Source organism: Leucopleurus acutus, assembly GCF_964270905.1.
Source record: "Leucopleurus acutus genome assembly, chromosome: 12".
NCBI lineage: Eukaryota > Metazoa > Chordata > Mammalia > Artiodactyla > Delphinidae > Leucopleurus > Leucopleurus acutus.
Window position 1 is genome coordinate 90,406,673 of NC_139154.1, and position 12,479 is coordinate 90,419,151.

A 12,479-nucleotide genomic window follows, 5' to 3' on the forward strand; every position below is an offset into this window, starting at 1 on the left:
CAGAGCAGGAAAGGGCCGGCATGAAGTGCAGCTGGGCCCTGGCCGTCTCCCCACGGCTCAGGGCCCCCAGACTGTGGCAAGGCCCCCTCCCCCAGCCTCACTGCTGTAGGTGGGCATCCTCCTGTCCCAGCCACTAACTTACAGCAGCCAGTCAGCTGGTGGCCCAGCAGCAGGGAACCACAATTGCACGGGTTACGTCTAGAGCAAAGGTTGGTGTCCTGCGTGTGCATATTTGTACACATGAGCCGCCACTCTCCTACCTGCACCCCTCCAGGGAGAGGCCCAAAGACTGATCAGAGAATCGCAGAATAAGCCAGTCTCGGGGGGAGAGCCTGCTATGGCCCCACGCAGGCACTGGGGAGGACCTGCAGCCGCAGCTACGAGAGCCTTCACCGCCTTGGAGTTCCTTACGGCAAAGCAAGGGTCACCGGGCACTAACTGCCCGTTTGCACAATGACATGTGCTTGTCTGTTCTCTCAGCCCCATGAGTTCAGGCTCTCTGAGGCGGCGGGGGGGGGCCTGACTAACCTCCTGGACTGAGAACACCCACTGGTAGGGACCCTTCCTCCAGCTGCCTGAGGGCTTCCCAAGGCAGCAGCCACCAGCCCTCCCACCCGCCCTGTGACTCAGGGGTGGGGGGTACACTCTGTAGCACTGAGAAACGGCATGGAGGAGGCATCAGCACACTAGTGTGAGTCTGACCTCCGCTGTGTGACTCTGGACAAAGCCCTTAGCCTCTCAGAACCGTAGGCAGGACAACCACGCCGGCCCCAGCCAGTGTATGGGCAAGTGCTTTCTAGGCCATTAAGCTCTACGTAACAGAGCTGTCCCTCTAGTGACCACAGGGCAGGGACTTCCTGAGGGCAGGGATCTTATACCCATTCTTCCATTACCCTCTCTACCCCCTGGTCTCCACAGAACAGGAATCCGCCTCCCTGTGTGTGTAGTGGTACAAACGTAGTGCATACACTCAGAAGGGCAGGCTGAAAGTAGGATCAGAGACGAGGGAGTTAGTCTGGGGGTTAACTGCATGAAAAGGCTGAGTAGGGAGCAGGGCTTGGAAGGCAGGCACTCAGTGTGCACAGACAAGAGAGGAGTGGCTCATGGAAGGCAGGGCTTGCCCTAGAAGGCGTCACCCTGGGGCTGCTGCTGAGTGAATGGGGTGTAACCTGGCATTGGGGGCACCAGATTCACCTGTGGAGGCCTCGATTCTACCCCAACTGCTCAGGCAGAAGAGGCAGACGGGCACATTTTAACAGCTCCATAGGCTGGCCAGTCCTTACAGTGGAGCCAAAGTGACCATGCAGGTGCGAGTGTGGTTGTGTGTGTAACAGGCTCTGTACGTCCCTCAGGCCAAGCGCATCTGGACACTCCTGGAGCTGTGACCATTGTAATTGGCCCAGGCTAGGCAGAACCAGAGGTTCCCAAGGGCTTACCTGACATTCTAAAGGGCATGAAGATCTTCTCATTGGTGTCCGGGTGTAGAATAGCCTGGCAAGAGCCGGGAACAGAGCACAGGGTGACAGCTGGGGAGGGAGATGGGACATGGGAGGGGGGAGGGGGAGGACAGCTCCCCCAGGAAGACTTAGGTGGCCAATGGCTGTATCCCACCTTGCCTTGTGGCCAGTCAATCCTTCCCACCACTCGGGGCAAGAGAAAACCAAACATGGGCCATAAACAGAGCTTCTCCTCCTAACTAGTGCTCAAAGCTGAATGCAGCACAGAGCCGACCATGTCTACCTTGCAGGCCCTCTGTCCCCCATGCCACGCACACAACAGGCCCACAATAAGGGTTTTGTGGAAGGAGCCCATGGGGAAGGAGGTCAGGGGGCCCAGGGAAAGGCAGGCTGACCTGAGCTCTAGTCTTCAGAAATTCAGACCCAGGTGCTGGGGAAGAAAGAAGGGGGGTCGGGCCAGGGCAGGGCAGGGCAGGGTCTCTGAGAACAGCAGAAGGGAAGGAAAAAAATCTAAAATTGAATTACCTGCTTGATTTTCTGTGCACTCCAGAGCTGGAAGGAAAGAAGGGAAAGAGAGAGAGAAAGGAAAAGAAAAGAAAAAACAAAGATTAAAAGCACGTATCAGTTTAAGGTCTCAAAGCCACATTTTCTAACCAAGAGATCCAGCTGGGGATCTCAAACAGATTTTTTTTTTTTTTTTTTTTGTGGTACGCAGGCCTCTCACTGTTGTGGCCTCTCCCGTTGCGGAGCACAGGCTCCGGACGCACAGGCTCAGCGGCCATGGCTCACTGGCCCAGCCGCTCCACTGCATGTGGGATCCTCCCGGACCGGGGCACGAACCCGTGTCCCCTGCATCGGCAGGCGGACTCTCAACCACTGCGCCACCAGGGAAGCCCCTCAAACAGATTATTTAAACCGAGGGTTCTCAATTCTGGCTGTGCCGTAAAATTACTTGAGGAATTCTTCCAGCATTTTCCTAACGCTCCCTAGTTCATTTTAAGGTGTGGCCAGGTAAGAAGCCCTGATTTAAATGAAGATACTTCAGCTGTCTCCCAGAATCACTAGAGGCAGCACAGCATAATTTTTCAGAGCTACACAGACTGCCTGGATCCCTGGATTTGCCACTTCTACCTCTGAGCCTCAATTTCCTCATCTGTAAAATGGGGTTAATAGCTGTGCTCTAACATTGTTGAAGAGGCGTATGAAAAGTGCCTGGAGCAGTGCTGAACACATAGTAGGTACTTTACAAGTGCTAAATATTGTAGATATTATTATTCCTATTTTTGTTATTGTTATAAGAAGGTTGTGTGCTTTCAAATGAATGAGGAGGTTGTCTCTTCCAGCACAGCATGGGGTTGGGCTGGAGAACAATTTGTCAATTCCTTCAAATGATAAAAATACTGCATTTCATTGACTCTAAGACATCGTTGATCCTAAGACATACTATTATGTGCCACTAAGAAAGAAAACTATGGGGCTTCCCTGGTGGCGCAGTGGTTAAGAATCTGACTGCCAATGCAGGAGACACGGGTTTGAGCCCTGGTCCCAGAAGATCCCAGGTGCTGTGGAGCAACTAAGCCCGTGTGCCACAACTACTGAGCCCACGCTCTAGAGCCCACGAGCCACAACTACTGAGCCCACGTGCCATAACTACTGAAGCCCGTGTGCCTAGAGCCCGTGCTCCCCAACAAGAGAAGCCACCGCCATGAGAAGCCCCCGCACCACAACAAAAGAGTAGCCCCCACTCGCCGCAACTAGAGAAAAGCCCGCATGCAGCAATGAAAACCCAATGAAGCCATAAATTAATTAATTTAAAAAAAAAAAGGGTTTCCCTAGTGGTGTAGTGGTTGGGAGTCCACCTGCCGATGCAGGGGACACAGGTTCGTGCCCCGGTCCGGGAAGATCCCACATGCCACGGAGTGGCTGGGCCCGTGAGCCATGGCCGCTGAGCCTGCACGTCCGGAGCCTGTGCTCCGCAACGGGAGAGGCCACAACAGTGAGAGGCCTGCGTACCGCCAAAAAAAAAAGAAAACGGTGGCATAACGCCAAGACGTCCATCAGTTAAAAGATTCATCCCATTTAAGAGATGATAAAATGTGATAAAATAGCCTTTTTTAGAATCAAGAAAATATAGCAAGTAAAATTTTACATTGTGGGCAAACCAAAGGCCAGTGCATTTTTAACAGAGCAAGAAGGGTATGAGGTAAGAGGGGAGATGTGGTCAGCATTGATGTTTAAAGTTTTATAACGGAATAGTTATGTTTCATTTATACGGCAATGTTGTCATCTGCGATATAAAGTAAGCTGCAGAATGCTACTGGGTAGCAATAATAGAGTTATAAAATTGATATACAGATCTTCTTCAACTTACAGTGGGGTTATGTGCCAATAAACCCATTGTAAGTTGAAATTATTTAACATTCCGAAAGTACCAAACGTCATAGCTTAGCCTGGCCCACCTTACATGTGCACAGAACACTTACATTAGCCTACAGTTGGGCAAAGTCATCTAACACAGAGGCTACTTTATAATATAGTACTGAATATCTCATGTAATTCATTGAATACTGTACTGAAAGTGAAAAACAGACTGGTCGTGTGGGTGCACAATGGTTCTAAGTGTATGGGTGGTTTCCCTCTCGATCTCGTGGCTGACTGGTAAATGCGGCTCGCTGCCTCCCCAGCATCACGAGAGTATCAGACCACGTAACACCAGCCAGGAAAAGATCAAAATTCACAATTCAAAGTACAGTTTCTACTGAATGCATATCGTTTTCAGACCGTCATAAAGTCTATAAATTGTAAGTTGAGCCATCATAAGTCAAGGACCATCTGTATTAAAGTTTATGCATTTTACTAACAGCAGTCCCTTAAGCCTAATGCACAGCCTAATCGCTCTGATTTTAGATACATTTCAAACATATTTGATTGTCTGCTATTCCAGACCCAGAAAGATTAGAGGCAGTAGATTTTTTTCTTAATTATATTTGAGGAACAGAGGGGACTAAAGAAAGAAAAACCAAATGTAGAATCACTGTTAGCCAAAGACGGTATGTGAGAGCATAACAGCAGAGAGGTAAAAAAAATGATAAAAGGTTGATCTTTCTTTGCTCAGAAAGTGCCTTCTGCAGTGCATCCCACCACGTCCCAGCATCATCCCAGGTGTGACCCCAGGCCCTGGGCACAGACTCCTAACACCCCACGCTCTCCACCCCAAATCAGAATCTCCTGGGTCTGGGTCCCCTCACCTTGTACAGTCATAGCCCAGCCCCTCAGAGCAGGGGCCTGCCTTTGAGTGCCAGCCCCCACCATCTCCTAGAGCCATACACACAGCAAATCTAAAGCTATTTATTTTTTTAAAAAATTCAAGATCTCTTCATACAATTCTTATAAATAAAGAAAAAAAATCCCCATGATTCTGATGAACAGCCTGGGCTGAAAACACTGATCTAAGACATTAAAGAACAGTGTAAAGAGCAGGTGTTAGGACCAGGCAGCCTGCATTCCAATCACTTACTGGATGTGTGGCCCTGGGCAAATTACTCTGCCTCCATGCCTCAGTTTCTCCATTAGTACAATGGGGTGCTGTAAGGGCAGGGCGGGGACTATGCTTGGTGCTCCTGGCAGCTGGCATTTCACTTTGGGCACACAGCTAAGTCTATGCATTCCACCCTCCCCCACAGTCAGATGGCCTCACATGGCCGGGTTCTAGCTAATGGACTGTGGGTGGAAGTGGAGTTCACCACTTCCAGGCTTGGCCCCAAAGCCTCCCACAGAGCATCCAGAGGAGGACAATGAGGCCCTAGAAGACAGTAAAGCCATGAGGTAAAAGGAGCCTGGCCCCTGGACAACGGCATGTGCCAAGTTCCTGAGCTGCACTGGACTCTGACATGAGTGAGAAACAGACCTTACTGTGTAAGTCCCTGAAATCCAGGGGTTGTTTGTTACAAGCACTTGGCTTATACTGACTGATACAGAGGTTCACTGACACACGCATAGCTGAAATACTTGGCCCCTAGATCATGCTCCATAAATGCCTACCATAGAGGGGAAGTCAGTCAAATTAGCAGTATTTTTTTTTTTTTTTTTTTTTTTTTTTTTGCGGTACGCGGGCCTCTCACTGCTGTGGCCTCTCCCGTTGCGGAGCACAGGCTCCGGACGCGCAGGCTCAGCGGCCATGGCTCACGGGCCCAGCCTCTCCGCGGCATGTGGGATCTTCCCGGACCGGGGCACGAACCCGTGTCCCCTGCATCGGCAGGCGGACTCTCAACCACTGCACCACCAGGGAAGCCCGAGCAGTATTTTTTAAAAGGACTTAATTATTTTTCAAAATAACTTCATCTCTATTGTCTTATTCTTACAACATGCCTGTGAGGTGGGTAGACTACTTTCAGACAAAGCAACTCATCTCAGAGAGACTAAGTGACTCAGCCATGGTTCCAGGGGCCTGGTGGCAGGATGGAGATGGGCACCCAAGCCTCCTTGCCTCCAGACTTGTGTCCCCCCTGTTCTCCAGGGGCCCTCTGGAGCACACTGATGTCTGGTCTGGCCAGGGTGACAGCCAGGCCTGAGGCACGAGAAGAGGAAGAAGTTTGGCTGACATCATCTGAGGTCCCAGAACCTCCCTTTGCAGCCGGGCAGCAGACGCTCCTCCCCAGCACCTGTTCCTCCCCTCCCGCCCAAGTCCAGCCAAGCAGCCCCTGTAATCCACAGCTGCATCTGTGTCCCTCAGGTTCAAGGGCTGCCTTCTCCGCCCCCACCCAGAGAGCAGTGATGGAGACTCAGGCAGCACCGGCTCAGCAGCAAAGGCAGAAGTTCAGCAGGGGTGGGAGCAGGCAAGGCCAGAAGCCCAGAGCTCACAGGCGTGTTCTCCAACGGCGATGACACCTCCACCCACGGCCCAGGCAGGCTAGTGTCACAGATAAGTGGCAATGGTCCCATTAACTATTTGAGTCCCACACTCAGAAATCTGTTTCCAGAGGACGGGTGAGAAAAGTAAAGCTCAGAACCACGCCCAGGGTCTCGGAGGTGGAGCCAGAACTACAGCTCGTGACCGGGGACGCAGACTCGTTCAGTCACATTTAGTGAATAAGTGCTACGCGTCAGATACCTTTCTCAGGGCTTTGTACATTTTAACTTATTAATCTCCTCAACAACCCTATGAGGCAGGGACCAGTATATCTCCCATTTTATAGATGTGGAAACCGAGGCACTGAGATATTTAGTGATTTGCCCACAATCCACGGCAGCACTGGGATTTGAACCTGATCAGTCTGGTTCCATAACCCCAACTCTTGAATCCCCATGCGCCGTCTCTAAATGCTAGCATACCAGTGCACACTGTTCTGTCCCTTTAGGCATCTAGTATATATATGTGGAGATCTTTCCACATCAGAGCATGGAGAGCAGCCTTATTCTTCCTAACAGAAACGTTGAATGAATGTATTGTAAACTGCACCCTACTGGTGGACTTTTAAGCTACTTCTCTTCTTTTCCTTATTGTGGTAAAATATAAATAACATAAAATTTACCATTTAACCATTTTTAAGTGGCAGTTCGGTAGCATTAAGTACATTCACATTGTTGTACACCACCAACCATCTCCAGAATTTTTTCATCTTCCCCAACTGAAACGCTGTACCCAGTAAGTACTAACACCCCAGTACTCCTTCCCTCAGCTCCTGGCAACTACCATTCTACTTTATGTCTCTGTGAATTTGACCACTCTAGATATTTCATATAAGTAGAATCATACAATATTTGTCCTTTTGTCACTGTCCCATTTCTTGCTATTACAACCATGCTCCACTGAATGTCCCTGGAGTTATCACTGTTATATCATTAGCACTTAAAGGAAAAGGATAAATGTATGCAGATATCTCTGGCAGGGTACAGAAGAAACTGATGGTTACCCTAGGGAGAAGTGGGAAACTGGGAGACAGGGAAAGGGAAACTTTTTTTTTTTTTAACATCTTTATTGGGGTATAATTGCTTTACAATGGTGTGTTAGTTTCTGCTTTATAACAAAGTGAATCAGTTATACATATACATATGTTCCCATATCTCTTCCCTCTTGCGGAAACTTATTTTTTATTCTATACTTTTTTGATAGCTTTAGAATTTCGTAGATTGTTCACGTGTTACCTACTCAAAAATGATTGTTAAAAATTTAAGAGTAACCACTAGAAAAATAGAAATAGCAGGCACAACTTCCAAGCCCCTTATTGACCTCTATGGCATAGACTGTTAACCTTCTGACAAAACCTATGCCCCTTCATCCACAGTAATAGAAAGGTAGCGGGCAGGTGGCTGACCTGCTGCACTACATTTCCCAGCCTCCTTTGCAGTTAGGCTTATCCATGTGACTGAGTCCTCCAGTGGCATCCGAGGGGAAGTGAGATGTGCCTTTGCCTGGCTAGCACCTCCCAGCCTATACTTGCTGTCACCTGCCTGTGAGCCAGAGCAAGGATGTGGCTGCAGTGCAGCCTGGGCTGTGCAGAGAGGAGGACCCAAGGAGATGGTGGAGAAACATGATGGAAGGAGCCTGGGTTCCTGAATGATCCTGTGGAGCAGAGCCACCTGCCCACCTGGAACTCAAACTATTGCATGGGAGAGAGATAAACGTCTGTCTTATTTGAGCTGGTGTGTTTTGAGATCATTTCATTACAGCAGTTAGTATAGCCCTAACTAAGGTAACCCCTTGGGGGTTTTGGGAAACTGTTTCCCATGATGTCAGAGAAGCCTTTCCAGTGGAGGGAGGAAGGAATGAGCGCTAAGTAGTGTTGAGGCTCTTCTCATGGCATCTGGCAATGCTCCCATCTCAGGAGGTTTTGGGGTGAGGTGGGAGGGACAGCTCCATTTTAAACTAAACTTCCTAGTCACGACCTGATCTCATTTGGGTTCATCCCATCTCCAGGCTGCAGCAACAATAGTCAGGGTCGCAGATTTGGGGCCTGGCTTAGCCACTAACTCACATGGTCTTCCTGTGCCAGTCACCTCACTCCTTAGACTTACATTGTTTTTTTTGAATTAATCATACAGGAGGTGGAAGCTAGTCCCTCCAGGGTCCCTTCTCGTCTGATGATGCCAGGCCCAGCTTACAGCGATCCCAGGACAAGGCTTCGGGTCTGACTCTTCGGGTCTGGGCTTTTCCCTGGGACCTGCTGGACCCATGGGTCAGATGCTGGATGCAGAAATGGCAGCAGACACCACCCACAAGCCAAGAGCTGGTTGCTAGTTTGCAGTTTAATGAGCCAGCCCTGCAAACAGGTTACAGGCAAGGATAGTCCTGGAATGTAAAGCATTTGATGAGAGGCCAAAGGAGATGCAATGGACAGTCCATCCACATTGAGAACCTAGGACAGGGAGGCCCCCGTGTCTTCTGTCAGCCCACCAAAGCAGCTCCGCTTTAAAGTACAATTCCTCAGTGTGACCTGATCTCCTCTGGGCTCAGCCATCTCTCTCTGTGCCTCTGGCTGAACGTTAAAAAGTGCAACCCTGATCCCTTAGAACTTACTGGCTGCAGCAACAAACCAGTGTGGATGTGAGACTTTAGACCTTTCTTGATTTCTCAACTTGGAGAATGAGGACACAGAGGGTGTGGGGAAACAGTTGGGTGAAAGGTTGCTGGAACAATGCAGAAGTTTGCTGATTTCAGAAATGGCCTAAGTCTCAGCTGAGCTGCCATCTGAACCTATGAGAAACCCAGTGTAGAAGCCAAGGGAGGGGTAGAGAGTGGGCCCCAAACAAGCTTCAGGAGGAGAAGCCCTGCCTTCTCAGGGCAGAGACCTCTAGTGCCCAGACCCCAGATGGAGGAGTCACTGCCCAGGCCCTGTCCCCAGTCTGGCTCCTTCCCCTCCCCAGTCTGGTTCCTTCCAAGCTGCTTCTCCAAACCTCTGAAGCAGCAAAGACAGAGCCTATTTAAAACAACCTCCAGAAGGTAATTAAACAGAGCCTGAAGGGGATCCTTCTGTAAGGCAGAGGATGCCTCCATAAAACAACAAGAAATCTTCTTAATTTATCATTTGGGCCAATCCCATTATTCCTCACCATTAATTTTGTTGCCATGGTTACTCCCAGGTAATAGATACAAATGCATATCTATGTGGGGCAAAGGTACTCCCCAGTTCTACAGATGAAAGGAGAAGGAACATCCCCGCTCATTCTGCTATATAACACACATTAGCAGTCGCGAATTTCGTGTACACACAGCTTCTGTCTCTTAAGAGGCCAGACCCTGCAGTCAAACCATTTTCTGGGAATTGGAATTCCAGATCTCCTACTTGTGATTTGGGGCAATTTACTTAATCTTTTTGAGCCTCCATTTCCTCATTTGTGATAAAGGAATATGAATACTTACTTTCAAGGTTCTTGTGACGATTAAAGAAAATTCATTTATCCAACAAATATTTATTGAGCACCTGTTATTTGCTGGGCACTGCTCTAGGCACTAAGAATATATCAGTGAAAACAGAGACCAAAAATCTCTGCTTCTGTAGAGCTCACATGCTTGTGCGGACAAACAATAAAAATAATAAAAAGTAAATTTTCTCATATGTTAGAAGGATGAGGGCTTCAAGAAACATGGGAAAGTAGGACAGGGTAAGGATAGGGAGTGTGTACTAGCAGCAAGGATGGATTTTTTAAAAAATGTATTGCAGTAGGGTCCTCGCAAAAAGAGGGGTGAAGGATGGGGAATACTCAGGGGACACAGGAACACAGTGGCATGACCAGGGCCACAGCTCCTGTCATAGGGCAGAGGGGTGAAAAGACCAGGGCTGGAGCTGGGGTGGTAGAGGGAAGGGTGAGACACTGAGGTTGCATTCCCCCACCCCCAGAAGCACCTCTAGTCCCTGGATCCCCCCCACTGGCCATGGACCCCCCAAATTCCATCTCTTGTCCTGCCTCTGACCCTAGTGGCTCCTTCTTGTGCTTCCCTTGACTTTTCTTTCCCCGGAGAAATTCTCAAGTAGGATGATGTATAGTAAGGTGGTCAGTGTAGTTTTCATTGAGGTGACTTTGGAGGAAATACCTGAAGGAGGGAGTGAGGCCATGCAGATATCTGGTTGGAGATTATTCTGTCCAGCAGAACAGCCAGTGCAAAGGCCCTGAGGCAGAATGGGCCTCCCCAGCATGTTTGAGGGACATCAAGGAGGCCAGTGTGACTGAAGTGGACTGAATAAGGGAAAGAGTAGTAGGAGACAAAATCAGAGAGGAATTGGGGTGTTGCAGCTCGTGCTAAGGACTGTGGCTTTTACTCTGAGTTTTTACTAGAGCTGTGGTTCTTAACAGGAAGGCAGTTTTTCACCAGGGGCCATCTGGTAATGTCTGGTTGTCATTAATTGGTACCCAGTGGGTAGAAGCCAGGGGTGTTGCTCAATGTCCTACAGTGCACAGGACAGCCCCCACGACAAAGAACCGTCCAGCCCCAAATGCCAATCGTGCTGAGGCCGAGAAACCCTGGAGCAGAGAACCGTGTCATGCATATTCTCACAGATCACTCTGAGTACTATATTGGGAATGAGCAGAGGGGGCCCAGGCAGAATGGGGAGACCACCCAGGAGGCCACCACAATGACCCAGCCAAGAGATGAGTCTACAGCACCCAGTACAACTCCTAGCACATCATACATATGCTTCAGCTGATACTAATCACTTGCCTATTTTGTGCTAACGATAAGGGCCAACCTGTAGCTGCCCCAGAGGGGCTGGGTGCTGGTCAGGACCCCAGAAGTCTCTGGCTAGGGGTCAGGGTAAGAGGGGGATGTCAGCCAAGCTTCTGACAATCCTGCAGATACCCAGAGAAGATTCAGGGTGCAAGTATTTTTAACTCTCCAGTATCTTCTCTTCTATTTTCAGCAAAGCCCAAACACAGCTGACCCCATTTCTGCTCTGCCAGGGGAGGAGACTGGCAGTATCTCTTACATCTCTGCTGCCCTTTCTTGGCGGGCTGCAGGCAGAATCCATCCTACATGGGGCCTCTGAGCAACCAATATGCTATGCTGGGTGCTGCGTGGGCTCGGAGTCAGGTGGGCGGGTTCCCAGCCTCTGGGGAATGTGTAATGAGGGGCCAGAACAGCCGCTCAGAAGCCTACGGTGGCTCCCAGAGACCTGCCCCCCTCACTCCTGACCACCCCAGTCGCTCCCAAGCTGGTTTCCTTATCGGCAATTACCCCTCCCCATCTACCTGGCACAGAATGATCCGATTACAGTTCCACTGTCCTGCATCTCCCTTGCTGCGGTACAACACAGCCATGCTGGCTGGGTTTCAAAAACTCTCTGGGTTTCAAAAACTTTCACAACCTGGCCCGAAATTTCCCAGCTTCCTCTCTCAACTTCTCTCCCTCTCTCTCTCTTTCTCTCATCACGCTCTCTCTCTCTCTTCACTCTACTTCTCGGCCTTTGTCTGTGACTTACGGGGACGTCCGTCCCAGGCCTTGGGTCTCTCCCTACATTCTACATCCAACCACTTGCGTTCCCCTGCATGAAGCCCTTCCTCAGCACCTACGTTCTCAGGAGTCTCTCACCACTGAACTCCTTCTACCGTAGCGTAACTCCAAACTGCCTCGCCACCAGCCTACCTCCAGGCGCCTGCTGACCTGTGCACCTGCGCGGGAGCTAGCTGCGTGAGGGCAGGAACCTGCCCCGCGCCCACCTGCTGCAGCGCCTTTCACGCACCGGGTGTCCCGCAGATGCCCATGACCTGGCCTGGCAGGGTTAACCGCACAGTGTGACTAGGGCTGCGAGACGTGCACACACACCAAGCTCCTCTGACAGCACCCCTACCCGCCCCCCAACTCACTCTGCCCCGTGTTAGCATACACATTCCACTCCAGAGTATCACCTTCCCTTCCAAATCCACCTTCAGATAGTGGGTGAGAGATGGGCGTTGGATCTTCCAGGCCCAGCGTTCCTGTCCCACCACATACTAGTTATATGACCTGAGGTAAGTAATATAATCTCTCTGAGCCTCACTTTTCTTACCTTTAAAATGGGGTTAATATAGGCATCTACCAAAGAGCGT

At 50.0% G+C, this 12,479-nt stretch overlaps 1 protein-coding gene across 3 annotated transcripts in view; it reads right to left on the reverse strand.

Annotated features, from left to right (window-relative positions):
- Positions 1–12,479, reverse strand: part of SFXN5 (sideroflexin 5) — a gene marked incomplete at its 5' end in the record, with an annotated part of 115,542 nt that overhangs the window by 73,458 nt on the left and 29,605 nt on the right. For 2 of the 3 annotated variants that reach the window (XM_082851953.1, XM_082851951.1), the window contains 2 exons: positions 1,437–1,491; positions 1,983–2,009. In XM_082851953.1, the coding sequence (XP_082708079.1) occupies positions 1,437–1,491; positions 1,983–2,009 (82 nt within the window). Of the gene's footprint in view, positions 1–1,436; positions 1,527–1,982; positions 2,010–12,479 lie in introns of those variants that run through there. The other variant, XM_082851952.1, reaches the window with a different exon arrangement.